Genomic DNA, 17,417 nt, shown 5'->3' with positions numbered 1-17,417 from the left:
TGTGATTGATTTTTCTTTTTAATATTTGGACAACATAAAACTAGGAAATTGCCTGTCTGGATGTATATCAAATCTTTAAATAGAAGAAAAACTAGATTTAGATTCATGTCCTAAATTTAATGATTAGTAGAGACAAAATAAAAAAATTATTTCGGTCATGAAATCTATTTTCTGATCATTTGCATTTTATATTTGGTATGATATCTTGAGCACATTAGTTTTTCTTTTTACATAGGTATAGTATCTTTCTAAGATTATAATTATATATTTTGATATAGTATGAAACTTTTTTGTAGGTTATTTTAACAAGGTAACATTAAAAAAAGGGACACTGTTTTTTTGTTTTGTTTTTGTTTTTGTTTTTATTTAAATTTTATTTTATTTAATAATAACTTTGTATTGACAGAATCCATGCCAGGGTAATTTTTTACAACATTATCCCTTGCACTCGCTTATGTTTCGATTTTTCCCCTTCCTCCCTCCACTCCCCCTCCCCCCCCAAGATGGCAAGCAGTCCTATATATGTTAAATATGTTGCAGTATATCCTAGATACAATACATATTTGCAGAACCGAACAGTTCTCCTGTTGCACAGGGAGAATTGGATTCAGAAGGTAAAAATAACTCGGGAAGAAAATAAAAAATGCAAATAGTTCACATTCGTTTCCCAGTGTTCCTTCTTTGGGTATAGCTGTTTCTGTCCATCATTTATCCATTGAAACTCAGTTAGGTCTCTTTGTCATAGAAATCAACTTCCATCAGAATACATCCTCATACAATATCGTTGTCGAAGTGTATAATGATCTCCTGGTTCTGCTCATCTCACTTAGCATCAGTCCATGTAGGTCTCTCCAAGCCTCTCTGTATTCATCCTGCTCGTCATTCCTTACAGAGCAATAATATTCTATAACATTCATATATCACAATTTACCCAGCCATTCTCCAATTGAAGGGCATCCATTCATTTTCCAGTTTCTAGCCACTACAAACAGGGCTGCTACAAACATTTTGGCACATACAGGTCCCTTTCCCTTTTTTAGTATCTCTTTGGGGTATAAGCCCAATAGAAACACTGCTGGATCAAAGGATATGCACATTTTGATAACTTTTTGGGCATAATTCCAGATTGCTCTCCAGAATGGTTGGATTCATTCACAACTCCACCAACAATGCATCAGTGTCCCCGTTTTCCCGCATCCCCTCCAACATTCATCATTATTTTTTCCTGGCATCTTAGCCAATCTGACAGGTGTGTAGTGGTATCTCAGAGTTGTCTTAATTTGCATTTCTCTGATCAATAGTGATTTGGAACACTCTTTCATGTGAGTGGTAATAGTTTCAATTTCATCATCTGAAAATTGTCTGTTCATATCCTTTGACCATTTATCAATTGGAGAATGGCTTGATTTCTTATAAATTTGAGTCAGTTCTCTATATATTTTAGAAATGAGGCCTTTATCAGAACCTTTAACTGTAAAGATGTTTTCCTAGTTTGTTGCTTCCCTACTAATCTTGTTTGCATTCGTTCTGTTTGTACAAAGGCTTTTTAATTTGATATAATCAAAAATTTCTATTTTGTGATCAGTAATGGTCTCTAGTTCATCTTTGGTCACAAATTTCTTTCTCCTCCACAAGTCTGAGAGATAAACTATCCTATGTTCCTCTAATTTATTTATAATCTCGTTCTTTATGCCTAGGTCATAGACCCATTTTGATCTTATCTTGGTATATGGTGTTAAGTATGGGTCTTTGCCTAATTTCTGCCATACTAATTTCCAGTTATCCCAGCAGTTTTTATCAAATAATGAATTCTTATCCCAAAAGTTAGAATCTTTGGGTTTGTCAAACACTAGATTGCTATAGTTGACTATTCTGTCTTGTGGGACACTGTATTTGAAAGGAGTAAATAATGATTTGATATTTAAAGTTAAACTGTTAAAATATTTCTATATTTTCCAATTTTCAGGGTTTTTTCTTATTACTAAATCAACAACTAATGATTTTGTAGAAAGTAATTTCTTATATTAAGGTTTAACATCATTATTAGTGACCATAGTTGGTAAGGAAAGCATTTATTTCCTGAAGAATTAGAGAAACATTGAAAGTAGCTAGACTATTCTGAAAATTTAAAGTACAATTTGTAAGGTTTCTTCAGTTACCATATAATCTCATTTATCTTAGTTTTTGAAGAGTTCTCTAGTTGGAAATTATTGATTTCTTTGATTTTTCCTATTTAAAATGAAATTCCCTTTACTAAATTGTCTTATAAATATAGGTTAAAAATTTAGAACACAGGATTTTATTCTTGGAACTTCATTCTGAACTAGCATTCATCTCATTACCTCTTTCCAAATAAGCTACCTAAAGAATTTGTTTAATATTGTCTTGTAAATGAAAACTTATCTTTTGGTGCTTGCTTTTCTACTTATGAATACAAAAAAAGTGATAACTTTGGAACAGAAATAGTTTTTTTTTTTGTAGTCATGATGTTGCTTAATTTCTGGTAACAGGTCAAGCATTCAGTGTAGTCATTTTTAAAGTTCAGAATGATTGGTCACAAGGTAGCTTGAATGTCCTTATTACTTTTCACTGTTTGAAACCTGCAAGTAATTCATAATGTAATGTTTTAGATAAGGTCTACATGTACAGAAGTTTTATGATGGACTTACTGCTTTTTGAAATGAAATACATAAATAACTAGATTGCATAGTGATAGGTGAAGTTTCTGCTACCTTTATTAAAGGTAATGTATATTATCTTAAGTTTATCAATTAAATATTTAATGTAAGGAATAATTTAGAGGCTATTATATTCCAGAATAATAAAATGAAGAAAGAGACTTGGAATTATGAAAGATTGTTCATCTGATTTGATCAACTATAGAATTTACCAAAATTAGAATTAAAATTTTAAAGAAGTGAGGGGTATTTATATTCTCTTAAAGCTATAAAGTATTGCAGTTCTGAACTGTAGCCTTACTTTAAATCATAGCATTGTGCTGTAATGATATCAGAGAGAATTATTTCATATTGTTTAACTCTGAGAAGCTTGAAATTGATTTTGGCACCTAACCTAGACAAACACAGCTTATGGGATTAGAGATTTCAGAGCCTTAAAGGACATGAAGTCCAACCCTCTCATTTATTTTATCTTTTTGCTTATTTGTTTGCTGGCATTAGGAGGACTTCAGTTCCTGGGCAAGTCACTTAACCTTGTTTGCCTCAGTTTCCTCATCAATAGATGATTGAGTTGGAGAACAAAATGGAAAATCACTTCAGTATATCTATCAAGAAAATCCCAAAAGGGGTCATGGAGAATCAGATATGACTGAAATGATTCAATAATAATGTCAAGAACATAATTTTTGGTACATTGGGAAAAAAAAAAAGATGATAAACCTTCTGTCAAGAAGGCTTTCTGAACTTAATTATATTCCTTTGATAAAAAGATCTTCCAAAATTTAGGCTAGGTCTCTAGGAACCTGAGATCACGTACTTAACTCTGTACCACTGGACTAGTTCAGTGTAATCTTAAGTACATTTTTATCATTCATCAGAATAAAAGGCACTAGTCCCCTAAGGACCAAATATATTTTATCTTAACATCTCAGCCAGTGTTGGGAACACAGGAAGCTCCCACCAGCACCTGGGACACTTTTCAGACCTGCAGTCAGCCTGGAGCACTGAGCCTTAGCAGCATAGATACCATCCAGAAATTGTCCTTTATTTATAGTAGAGTATTGTTTGTTTGTTTGTTTTTATTGTAGCCTATTCCATCAGGGCAGCTAAGCTTGATATGAGTTTAATTCTTTCAAAAGTTAACCCATCCTTTTTGGACTTGAGAAATGGCATGAGCAGCACCTAGTCTCAGCACTTTTTGAATCTATCATCCAAGAAGTTTCTAATTTCAATAAATGAGTCATTTTCTTGAATAGTAACATTGATGGGGAAGTGACTTATTCTGGATATCATCTTGATCCCCAAACTTAGGGCAACTCTTCTGGTCATGTTTTGCACACTTACAGAGTATGCAGACTCTTGTAAATTCTTTTTAATTTTCTTATCATTTGTCACTCATGAGTCTTTTCCTCTCTTCTAAAAGGAAATTGAGCTTTTAGCATTGTTGTGGTAGAAATTGGTCACTTGATTTTTCTGGGGCCCTTCATAATAACTGCTGTAGCCCTTCAGAGAAATGTTAGTATTTTCTGGTTTATTGACGTTAGTTTTTTACAATATTCTTCATTTTAGTTGTGCATTGATCAAAGAGCACCATTTATTTTGAAACATGATTTGAACTGAGGTCTTCCTGACTTCAGACTTAGCACAGAATCCTTGGCACAAATAATTAAAATGTGAATTAAGTAGTCTACATAAATAATTTAATAGAAGAGGTGACAAAATTGGAGTGTCCAGGAAGACCTCATGAAGGAGGTAAAAACTGAGGTGAGTCTTGAATGTGTGGAGTTAAGTCAGAGAAATAGGAGGTATCTTCTTGGATAAAGTGGAGCAAGAGGAACTAGGTGAACAGTTGTTGGAAAGGACGAGTCTAGTTAGTTTATTTTAGAAAAAATGAATGACTCTGTTTGGCAGTGTTAAGAGATTCACTATAAAAGAGTATTGGAAGTTAAGAATAGAAAAATAGGGGCAGCTAGGTGGCACAGTGGATAGAGCATCAGCCCTGAAGTCAGGATGACCTAAGTTCAAATCTGGTCTCAGACACTTAACACTTCTTAGCTGTGTGACCTTGGGCAAGTCACTTAACCCCAATTGCCTCAGCCAAAAATAAAAGAATAGAAAAATAGGTTAGGTACCAGATTGGAGGTCTTGAATACCTGGCTACTAATTCTAGTTGGTTTTTAACAGGAAAGTAACCCAATGAAAGTAGTGTTTTAGGAAGAGAAATCTGTTAGTGTTTTGTATAATGAGAGTATGTAGTGAAGGTAGGTAGGAAAATAATTTAGAGGCTATTATATTCCAGGCAATAAACTTTTTTTTTTTTTTAAATAACTTTTTATTGATAGAACTCTTCTGGTCATGTTTTGCACACTTACAGAGTATGCAGACTCTTGTAAATTCTTTTTAATTTTCTTATCATTTGTCACTCATGAGTCTTTTCCTCTCTTCTAAAAGAAAATTCTAAAAGGAAATTGAGCTTTTAGCATTGTTATGGTAGAAATTGGTCACTTGATTTTTCTGGGGCCCTTCATAATAACTGCTGTAGCCCTTCAGAGAAATGTTAGTATGCCAGAGTAATTTTTTACAGCATTATCCCTTGCATTCACTTCTGTTCCGATTTTTCCCCTCCCTCCCTCCACCCCCTCCCCTAGATGGCAAGCAGTCCTTTACATGTTGAATAGGTTACAGTATATCCTGGATACAATATATGTGTACAGAACCGAACAGTTTTCTTGTTGCACAGGGAAAATTCAGAAGGTATAAATAACCCGGGAAGAAAAACAAAAATGCAAGCAGTTTCTATTCATCTCCCAGTGTTCTTTCTTTGGGTGTAGCTGCTTCTGCCCATCTTTGATCAATTGAAACTGAATTAGCTCTCTTTATCGAAGAGATCCACTTCCATCAGAATACATCCTCTAACAGTATTGTTGTTGAGGTATATAATGATCTCCTGGTTCTTCTCATTTCACTTAGCATCAGTTCATGTAAGTCTTGCCAGTCCTGTTTTCATCCTGCTGGTCATTCCTTATAGAACAATAATATTCCATAACATTCATATACCACAATTTACTCATCCATTCTCCAATTGATGGGCATCCATTCATTTTCCAGCTTCTAGCCACTACAAACAGGGCTGCCACAAACATTTTGGCACTTCAGGTCCCTTTCCCTTCTTTAGTATCTCTTTGGGGTATAAGCCCAGTAGAAACACTGCTGGATCAAAGGATATGCACAAACAATATTTTTTAAAGACCAAAAGAAAAAGGTAAGGGAAAAAGCAGCATAACTAATTTTAAAAGTCTGAACATATGTATAAGGTACAAAACTTGTGCATCCCTAACCTCTGCAAAGGGTTGTGAGGTGGGAGTATTTTGTCACAATTTCTTCTTTTGAGCTAGTATTAATGTTTTATAATTTTGCAGCTTTCCCTTTTGGGAGGAGGGAGTGTCTGTGTCTGTGCAGTGGGTTTTTTCATTTATGTTGTCGTAGTCCTAGTACATACTGTTTTATCTTGGTTCATTCTTCACTCAGAATTGGTTCATATGTATCTTACCATATTCATCACATTACATTGTTTCTTATAGTATGGATATGTCCTTTCTTACAGCACAGTTACATTCCATTCCTTTCCTGTGTTTCGTTTGTTTAGCCATTTTGCAGTTGGCATCCATTTCCAATTCATTGTTTGTTTATTTGTTTTTTGGTGAGGCAATTGTGATTGAGTGACTTGCCCAGGATCACACAGCTAGGAAGTATTAAGTGTCTGCGTCCAGATTTGAACTCAGGTCTTCCTGGCTTTAGGGCTGGTGTTCTATCCATTGCACCACCTCGCTGCCCTCCAATTCATTGTTATCAACAAAAAAGACTGCTATAAATATTTTGGTACATTGTCCTCCTTGGGGTATAAATGAGGAAATAGCATCTCTGGCTCAAAGCATTTGGATATTTTAATCACTTTTGTTTCTCTAATTTTCAAATTGCTTTCCCCAGTTGGTGATGCTGATTCACAGGTTTATCAACATTGCACTAATATGCTTGCCTTCCCTTAAACCTCCATTATTGATTATTCTAGCTTGTGTTCCTTTTGTCGATTTACACTATAGAAGATAAAATCTTAGGGATGTTTTCATTTGTTTCTCCTTACATGTGATTCGCAACATTTATATGGTAGTTATTCTTATGAAAACTGTTTATACTCATTTATTGGAGAATGATCTTTGTACCTTTACTTTTTTGAAAGGGAATGTCATTAGATTTCCCTTTAGTTCCATTTATTGTCCTTATGCTTTAGTAAAACCAAGTGCCCATATATAGTATACCCTAGTTCACATATGTGTAGCTTCCTACTTTTAAGAGTACAAATTCCTAAAGATAGGAACTTTTGTATTTGTATCCCTTCCATGTGGCACATATTAAATATTTAAATGGTTTGGTTCATTTGAGCCTTTTAATTGGTAGAATAATGATTCTTTTAAATGTAATAAGAAAATTTTGGAGAATAAATATTAGTTTTGTGGAGAAAGTAGAATAGTGGGTTTGTTTCTGAAATAGTTTGAAGTGAACTGGTGTCTAGTAGTTTACAGTTATATCTGTGTAACTGTAGAGCTCAATTTGGGGTTGGAAATAAAAGCACTAATGCTATTTTTTTTTTTTTTTACTTTAACCACTATCTCACTGGCTCTGATTATTTTTTTCCTTCAATAGTGAAACTATTGATCATCTTGTTCAACTAGTAGAAAAACATGGAAGTGATATCTGGTGGACTCTTCCTCCTGAAAAGCTTCTGCCTCAAAAAGTCTTATCTCGGGTAAATTTGTAATTGCAAATTTTGAATAGTATAAGCCTTAAGGGTGATTTTTTTCTTTCTTTCTTTCTTTTTTTTTTTTTTTTTACTTTATTAATTATTTTATGATGTAATTTTAAAATGAGCTTAATATAATTGATAAAATATAAAAATATAAGAAAAACACATTCTAGATCTAAAATAGGGCATGTATGGCTGGACAGGATAGAATTTAATTTAGTGATAGATAATATTGAAGCAGCGTGATATAAGAAGAGCATTAGATTTGGAATCAAAAAGACACATATACAAGTCCCAAATCTTACAATATCTGGCATTCTGCTACTATGCAAATTGTTTCATTTTTGAGCTTCAGTTTCCTCATTTGCAAAATAGGAATAACAATATCACATGAACTATTCTCAAGATTGTGATGGAAAAAAGTGCTTTATTAATGAAAATTGTATGTATATTTCTGCTAATATTGGTGATTTGGAGTTCTTTATTAAACTGCAATGTATTACAAATCCTTGCATTTGTATTGAAAGTTGCTCAGAGTTCGTTTGTAAGAGTTGAGAATAACACTTGAACTTTGCACGATTCAATTAAAAATTAATCAGAAATATATATTTGATAGTTTTAGCTGCTCTAAAATAATGATGTCAGAAAGTGTTTATTTTCAAAAAAATTAATAACAATGCCCAGACATGAACTGAAATTGTGTTATCTAATGACTATGGAAATTACAGTCGTTTAATTAAATATTTATTTAGCACTTTATATACAACACTCAAGATCATTGAAAGTACTAGATAAGTTTTCACGAGCAATGCAAGTCACTTTTCACCTCTTCAATTTTGAGTCCAGCTCATCGTTTATCTGCAAAATATAAGCTATGTGTGTTGATGTGTCAGTACATGGCTGATTTTTTAACCCTTGGAGCTCAAAAAAAATTTTGAAAGAAACTCATTTTTGGCTGTAATTTGAAAGATTGGGATCCAAGATCCCTCCAGGCTTTAAGCCTTCTGATCATAAATCCCTCTTTGACATATGTTTTTGTTTTTTAAAGAGATACCACTAGTCAAGGAAGTACTCCAAAGGACAATGAAAAAGACATATATAGGTTATAAGTAGACTGAAGCACATTACCAGTTATGACTTCTATTTAAGAAGGAAATGACCTAATTGTGAAGACATTGAGGAAATATATAATTGGAAAAGGAAGTGGTAAAAAATGTTTAGGTATTGAGAGCAAGTAATGGATAGCCCAACTCCTAATAAGATTTAAAAAAAGATTTAGAAGATAGTTTTCTGGGTGTTGTGTTGCTCTCCTAGTGAGAACTCTGAGAAGTCATAGGCAAGGATATTACAGGATGAGAAGACATTGTTGCCTTGTGATCTACACAAATAGAGTGCATCTTTACAACTTGATTCAATCAAAGAATACAATGTAATGTAGAGATCCTGAAATGAATAAGAAGAAACAGGTCCTATTGCTAATAATTTATAGTAGAAAACAATAAAGTGTGCATAGAAAATGTTCTAATTTGATCAAGTCCACACAAAAAGCATGAAATATGATGAGATCAAGTGAAAGAGAAATCATATCCATCTTGTTATGTGTGTGTTACAAGGAAAGAGGGAAGAGAAAGTTTGATTTTACTTCACGCTTAGAATTTTTTTTAAGTGTTTGAGTATTTTAATAATTATTCTAGTAGAATATTCAATGACAAGTAAAGTATTAAGCTTTTCTGAATTTAGCTATAGTTTTGGATAGTTAAAATGTTCTTTTCACTTATATCTCATTAGCTTGGTGATCCTGATGCATTGGAATATGTGCCAGGTCAGGATATCTTGGATATCTGGTTTGAAAGTGGAACTTCATGGAATTGTGTTCTTCCAGGTATTTAGTAAAGAGAATGTTATATATTATGTTATCATTGAAAGGTTTAAGATTAAAAAAATGTGAACAAACTCAAAAGCTCTAATAAATTTTCTCCTTTTAAAAATTAGATATCTTAGAGTTGTAACATAGCCAAAGATTTTTACAATGACAATATTAGACTGATGGAGATTAAGTAATATGTTTTGAGAACTAGTCCACTATAGGACTGTATTGTATATAATACAATATAATGCAATAGGCCATGCTTTCTATATACTTCACAACTTTTTTTTTCTCCTTTCTTTTAAATTACAAATACATAGCAAATACTACTATTATGTTTAATTAGTTGTGAATAGAGTAAATTAGACAGGTGAAATGAAGAAGGGAAATGTTTTCCTAAGGTAACTAATCATGAAAAAACAGGGAAAGGAGAAAGTGACTGAAAATAGCTAAATAAGTAATGAATTTAGAGTAATTAGATTTAAAGCGTTTTATTATTATTATTATTTTTTTTTTTTTTTAGAAAATTTGGACTTTTTAGGTTTTTTTCCCTCCAGAAATATCACTGATGAGCAGTGTCAGGATTTAATATCTAATATTTTCACATATCACCTTTGCTTCCAAAAATGTTATTTCAAGAGGCCTTTGCTAACATGTTTTTTAAAAAATTAGGGCAGCTAGTTGGAACAGTAGATAGAACACCAGCCCTGAAGTCTGAAGGACTTCAGTTCAAATTTGGTCTCGGACAATTAAAATTTCCTAGCTGTGTGACCCTGGGCAAGTCACTTAACTCCAGTTGCCTCATCAAAAAAGAAAAAGAAAAGTATTTAAATAACCATTGTTAATATCATTAATGAGTGATTTCTTAAAAAACAGTCATACAAAACAAAAGTCTTTACTGAGTATAAATTAAATAAATTAAATTCAGGGCTCTTGATTGGCTTCAAATGTAATGAAAGTTGTGTCACTGATTTTCTTAACATATGAAGTTCAGGCATTGCTGCTTCTATTAGTATCTTCTTATAGAAAAATGATGCCCACTCTTAACCTAACATTTAGAGAATTCAAGAAATAGAGGAATTCATTAAATGAAATTCTGTGATTATATTTCCAAACAAAAATGTTGTATTTTGAATTTCATATTTACATATTTATAAGAGAAACATGTAAATGTACATAATTGGTGCAGTAAACTTTGATTTTTCACTATAATGAAATGGAAGCAATCAGCAATAGTCAGTGAAATTTACAAATAATACACAAAAATCTTAATTCATAGTATCTACCTACTAACCTTAGATCTCTCTTTTGAGTAGAGAACAAGAACTTTAATAAAGCTTGCCAACAAGAAGTGCTTAGTATTTTATTGATACTTGATTAGTGTTGATTGCGTAGTATTTTGAGTGCTTAGTATTCTGTCTTATCCTTTTTATTACGTGTTTTCCTGAGGACATCACCAATGAAGACTTCTAGTGTAAAAAATAAATATCTAATTGTAAAGACATTAAAGCAGTATATAACTGAAAAAGGAAGTAGTAGAAATTGTTTAGGTATTTAGAGCAAGTGATGGATTACCCAATTCGTAACAATTTTATAAAAGATATAGAGGATAGCTTTCTGGGTGTTGATCTCTTGTTGAGAATTTACAGGAAGGAATAGGCAAGAATACCACAGAATGAGATAATGGTTGTTTTATGATCTACACAAATAGAGGGCATTCTCCCAATTTGATTCCATCAAAGAATACAATGTAATAATAGACTCTGAGATAAATAAAAAGAAACAGGCCCTGCCTCTAATAATTTGTAGTAAGAAAAAAAAATTATGTATATAGATAATATTTTGATTTGATTATTTAAGTTCATTAAAAAAAAAAGCATAAAATGAGTGCAAATGAAAGAGAAATCATATCCAAAGAAAAAACAGTGAAAGGAAAGTTGGATTTTATTTAATGCTTACAGTGTTTTTTTTTAAGTGTTTGAGTATTTTAGTAGTTATTTTTAGTATAAGAAAATTCAATGATGAGTATTAATGTTTTTGAATTCTTGTTTTGAATTAATGTTTTGAAGTATTAATGTTTTTGAATTTAGTGATAATATATTATCCATTTCTTCTATGTTTTTGTATAATTAAAATGATGCATAATTTCAAATAGTTTGAATCTATAGTATTAAGTTCTGTTTGAAAAAAAAATCTTTATTTTTAGTACAAATAGTATTTTAAATGATTGCTGATACTAATTATATTAATCTGATTATTTTATAATCTGTAAACCTGTTTTCACTTTTGCTGAGACAGAATTTACAACAAAGAGATTTGTTTTACAAACTTAGATTAGGTCAAGTACCTTTTTCATTTAAGAAAGAGATCAATGGGATCTTTTTTAAAAAGTCAATACTTGAGAAATTTAAAAGAATTCTGTTTTTAAATCATTCTTTGAATACAAATTCATCCACACCCAAAACATTCTTTTTTTAATAGTATATTTTTTACAATTTAATTTTCAGCATTCATTTTTGTAAGAATTTGAGCTCCAAATTTTTCCCCTCTTTCCCTAACCTCTTCCCTCCCCAAGACAGCAAACAATCTGATACAGGTTTATATATGTACAATCATTTTTAAAACATATTTCCTAATTAGTTATATCGTGAAAAGAAAATCAAAACAAAAAGGAAAAACCACAAGAAAGAAAAAGCTACAAAAAATAGTATACTTCAGTCTGCATTCAGACTCCATAGTTCTCTCTCTGAATAGTGATTTTAAAAATACAGTTTTTATAGACACTGATGAAATAACCATTCACTTCTTGCTTCTAAGAATTGTCATATACTATTCTACTAAATACTAAATAAACATCCAAACTCTTGCTATTGCCTCTTAAATATTCAGGGGTAAATTAGTGTTATTCTTCTCTTCCTCTTTCCCACTTATTCCAACCTTGCTTCCATTTATTTATTTGTTTTTGTAGCAGCACTTTAGTAGCACCTATAAAACAGCAAGACTGGCAAAATAAAAATGTCCCTTTAATTTATTAACAAGGATTAATTTAATGCATGTTGATTCCCCGTGTCTGATACCCAACATGTAATTCATATTTCAGAAATATTTGTATGCTACAGGCAATAGCATTTCTTTTTATCATTTATGAATTTAAAATTTTTGAATGTACAAATATACAAATTATTATTAAATAATAAAATAAATTGTTGAATAATTTGTATTTGTAACTTTAATAATTTAATACAAATTTTAATACCTGTTAAGATTATTTAATTTGGGTATTCTACTCTTAATCCTGTCCCTTTCTTGTCTTCTTTAATAAAATGCCCTTGCTGTTGCTCCCTCTTTCTTGAATTCTCGCTGTTCATTAGTTTCCTCTCAAACTCTCAAACATATCTACAAACATGTCCAAGTCTTAAAAAAATTTTAAATCCTTCCTAGATTTTACCATTTTCAATAACTATTTTTAAAAATAATAGCTTTTTATTTTCAAAATATATGCAAAGATAGTGTTCAACATTTTAATAGCTATTAACTTATATTTTTCTTCCTCTTCTCAACTAAACTCCTTGAAAAATTGCCTATAATCAGTGCTTTCTTGAACTCTTCTCTCAACTCTCTAAACCCTCTGTAATCTGACTCCTGATCTCTTCCTTTCCCATGGTTACCATCTATTTACTGTATCCTCTATTTATTTCTTTCTTCATCATTATAATACAAACTCTTTGAAGGAAGTAATTGTTTTTGCTTTCTCTTTGTTTCCCTGGAACTTGGCACAATAACTGACGCAGTAGTTAGTAAATGCTAATTGATTGATTCGAGATTTTGAATAAACAAGACTGTTAAAAGTTGTAGCAGCTATACATGTTTTTTAAAAAGAAGACAGCAAATTTTTATAACTGGAAGATTTTGAATGTAAAATTACTTTTTTTTCTATTGTAATTAACTTTGAATTTATTTTTTTCCACATGTTTCTGTAATGTACAGATCAAAGAGCAGATTTATATTTGGAAGGAAGGGACCAGATTGGAGCCTGGTTTCAGTCTTCTTTATTAACTAGTGTTGCAGTAAGGAAAAAAGCTCCTTTTAGGTAAGTATCTAGGTATAAGTAAACTAGTCAATAAATTTCATTCAATTTTAACATGAATTTATTGAGCACCAAAATGGACCAAGCACAATACTAGGAGTGGAGTAGAGTGCCAAAAAAATTCTAAGTTGCTTCCTGCTTTCTGAAAGTTTATAGTATCATTGAAGTATAGCTTAAAAGTGAAATAAAGGGCTAAAATATATTGAATTTGCCATAGATTATAATCCTCTTGGGGAATCCTTATGGCTTGGTATAATTGAGGGGAGGTACTTTGATTGAGGAATGGGTAAGCTTTGGAAAGGCAGAGAAAATGAGACATACTCAGAGGGGGAAAGGATATCTTTAAGCTTCAAATGTCATTATATTTCTTTTTTTTTTTTTATTTTTATTTTTTATTTTTTTATTTTTATTTTTATTTTTTTAATTTTTATTTAATGATTACTTTATATTGACAAGATTATCCCTTGCACTCGTTTCTTTTCCGATTTTTTTCCCCTCCCTCCCTCCACCCCCTCCCCTAGATGGCAAGCAGTCCTTTATATGTTGGATATGTTGCAGTATATCCTAGATACAATATATGTTTGCAGAACCGAACAGTTCTCTTGTTGCATAGGGAGAATTGGATTCAGAAGGTATAAATAACCCGGGAAGAAAAACAAAAATGCAGATAGTTCACATTCGTTTCCCAGTGTTCTTTCTCATTTCTGCTTTTGTAGCTGCTTTTGTCCGTCATTTATCAATTGAAACTTAGTTAGGTCTCTTTGTCAAAGAAATCCACTTCCATCAAAATATGTCCTCATACAATATCGTTGTCGAAGTGTATAATGATCTCCTGGTTCTGCTCATTTCACTTAGCATCAGTTTATGTAAGTCTCGCCAGTCCTCTCTGTATTCATCCTGCTGGTCATTTCTTACAGAACAATAATATTCCATAACATATACCACAATTTACCCAGCCATTCTCCAATTGATGGGCATCCATTCATTTTCCAGTTTCTAGCCACTACAAATAGGGCTGCTACAAACATTTTGGCACATACAGGTCCCTTTCCCTTTTTTAGTATCTCTTTGGGGTATAAGCCCAATAGAAACACTGCTGGATCAAAGGGTATGCACAATTTGATAATTTTTGGGGCATAATTCCAGATTGCTCTCCAGAATGGTTGGATTCGTTCACAACTCCACCAACAATGCATCAGTGTCCCCGTTTTCCCGCATCCCCTCCAACATTCATCATTATTTTTTCCTGTCATTTTAACCAATCTGACAGGTGTGTAGTGGTATCTCAGAGTTGTCTTAATTTGCATTTCTCTGATCAATAATGATTTGGAACACTCTTTCATATGAGTGCTAATAGTTTCAATTTCATCCTCTGAAAATTGTCTGTTCATATCCTTTTACCATTTATCAATTGGAGAATGGCTTGATTTCTTATAAATTTGAGTCAGTTCTCTATATATTTTAGAAATGAGGCCTTTATCAGAACCTTTAACTGTGAAGATGTTTTCCCATCTTCCCTTCTAATCTTGTTTGCATTAGTTTTGTTTGTACAAAGGCTTTTTAATTTGATGTAATCAAAATTTTCTATTTTGTGATCAGTAATGGTCTCTAGTTCATCTTTGGTCACAAATTTCTTTCTCCTCCACAAGTCTGAGAGATAAACTATTCTATGTTCCTTTAATTTATTTATAATCTCGTTCTTTATGCCTAGGTCATGGACCCATTTTGATCTTATCTTGGTATATGGTATTAAGTGTGGGTCCATGTGTCATTATATTTCTTGGCAAACGATATATAGATCCTGCAAGTTAGCATTAGGCTTAAAACTACAGTATTATAATCTCCCCAATTTGTACTTCCATTGGATTAGAAACTAAAATATGCCATAAAACTATGAGTTTTATAAAAGTAGGTTGAGATTAAGATGCAATGTGGTATAATAGCAGGTATAATAGAAGTCAAGAAAATCTGGGACCAACTTCCCCCTCTGACAGATAGTGCTTTTATGACTTTTAAGAGGTCATTTTTAATTTTTCAGTGCTTTGAATAAATTCTTAAAACTAAAAGTTGCAGAACATTTGTTTATGTGCGTTATAGAAATTATCTACATTGATAAAATCACAAGTTCAAACCAGGGGAAAAAATGTATTGTCACAATGCTTTACTGGATTGATTACTGGATTACAGTGAATTATTGGATTGAAGCTCTTATCTTTTGTCCATTCCATCTTGACTTTCTCCCCATGTGAAACCAAAACAAAATAGTTTAATGTCTCTTCTCTTCCTAGGCATAATTAATGTGACCTCAAGCTTTCCAGTGTTCTTCATTTCCTCTTGTTGAATAATAATAATAATAATAATAGCTCAGAACAGAAACAAATTTCTTAGAATCTTACGGCCAAAAGGAGAAAAAGTTTTGACTATTATTGTCAATTGTGTCTGCGTCCAGAACTTAATAGAACAGTAATGTTTTTTCCCACATTTTAAAAAATACTTATTTATCTTACTCATTTTTCCTTCCTTTACTCATGAACTGAATAATCACATTTAGACTTATGTTTTCACTAAAGAATTTGCTTTTTTTTAAAGCAACCTATTTTAAGCAACTGATGAAGTATATTAATTTTTTTGGCATCTATTCATTTTGGTGATGATAAAAAAAAGATTTTATTCAATTTTAAGGCAATTTTTGTTTTATCACTTAGTATTTAAATGGTTTATTTTCTTTTTTAGGGTTATTTTGGTTCATGGTTTTACTCTTAGTGATAAAGGAGAAAAGATGTCTAAATCTCTTGGAAATGTAATTAGCCCAGATGTTATCATCAATGGAGGCCAAGTAAGTGATTCATAAGAAATGATTGACATTTTTCTTATTTTTCAAATTTTAGATTGTCCTAACACTTAGCTCCTTAAAAATTTTAATTATTTTATGTGTGCTTCCATATGGGTTCACTTACATGGGATTTTGTTTTCTGCTTTTATTTTAGAAATGATGATTCTAAAAAAATGGAATTTGTATCTTCTGTCAAAGATCATGCTATTATTCAGTAAAAGATCAAATTTGGGTTTGTTTTTTTGGGGGGGGCAGTTCTTTTCTTTTTTGAGTTCAATTTTTCTTTTTTCTTTTTTTTAATTTTAGCTTTTTATTTACAAGACATATGCATGGGTAATTTTTCAGCATTGACTCTTGCAAAACCTTTTGTTCCAACTTTTCCCCTCCTTCTCCCCACCCCCTTCCCTAGATGGCAGGTAGATCAATACATGTTAAATATGTTAAAGTATGTATTTAATACAATATGTGTATACATATTTATACAGTTATCTTGCTGCACAAGAAAAATCGAATTTAGAAATAAGATAAAAATAACCTGAGAAGGAAAACAAACATGCAAGCAAACAGCAAAAGAAAGAGTGCAAATGCTGTGTTGTGGTCCACACTCTTTTCCCAGAGTTCTTTCGCTGGGTATAGTTGTTTCAATTCATTACTGCTCTGTTGGAACTGATTTGGTTCATCTCATTGTTGAAGAGGGCCACATCCGTCAGGATTGATCCTCATATACTATTGTTATTAAAGTATGTAATGATCTCCTGGTCCTGCTCATTTCACTCAGCATCAATTCATTTAAGTCTGTCCAGGTCTCTATGAAATCATCCTGCTGGTCGTTATTTACCGAACAATAATATTCCATAACATTCATATACCACAATTTATTCAGCCATCTTCCAATTAATGGGCATCCACTCAGTTTCCAGTTTCTTGCCACTACAAACAGGGCTGCCACAAACATTTTTGCACGTATGAGTCCCTTTTCCTTTATATGTCTTTGGGCTATAAGCCCAATAGTAACACTGCTGGATCAAAGGATATATACAGTTTGACAACTTTTTGAGCATAGTTCCATATTGCTCTCCAGAATGGTTGGATCACTTCACAATTTCACTAACAATGTATCAGTGTCCCAGTTTTCCCACATCCCCTCCAAC

General features: G+C 32.0%; 1 protein-coding gene across 1 annotated transcript in view; it reads left to right on the top strand.

The window, feature by feature from the left end:
• Nucleotides 1–17,417, top strand: part of IARS2 (isoleucyl-tRNA synthetase 2, mitochondrial) — a 53,742-nt gene that overhangs the window by 24,305 nt on the left and 12,020 nt on the right. The window contains exons 13-16 of the mRNA XM_051998262.1: nucleotides 7,380–7,482; nucleotides 9,268–9,361; nucleotides 13,334–13,436; nucleotides 16,167–16,269. Of these exons, the coding sequence (XP_051854222.1) occupies nucleotides 7,380–7,482; nucleotides 9,268–9,361; nucleotides 13,334–13,436; nucleotides 16,167–16,269 (403 nt within the window). The remainder of the gene's footprint in view (nucleotides 1–7,379; nucleotides 7,483–9,267; nucleotides 9,362–13,333; nucleotides 13,437–16,166; nucleotides 16,270–17,417) is intronic.

The sequence above is a fragment of the Antechinus flavipes genome, chromosome 4, assembly GCF_016432865.1.
Source record: "Antechinus flavipes isolate AdamAnt ecotype Samford, QLD, Australia chromosome 4, AdamAnt_v2, whole genome shotgun sequence".
Classification (NCBI taxonomy): Eukaryota; Metazoa; Chordata; class Mammalia; order Dasyuromorphia; family Dasyuridae; genus Antechinus; species Antechinus flavipes.
This window is presented reverse-complemented; position numbering and strand designations above follow the sequence as displayed.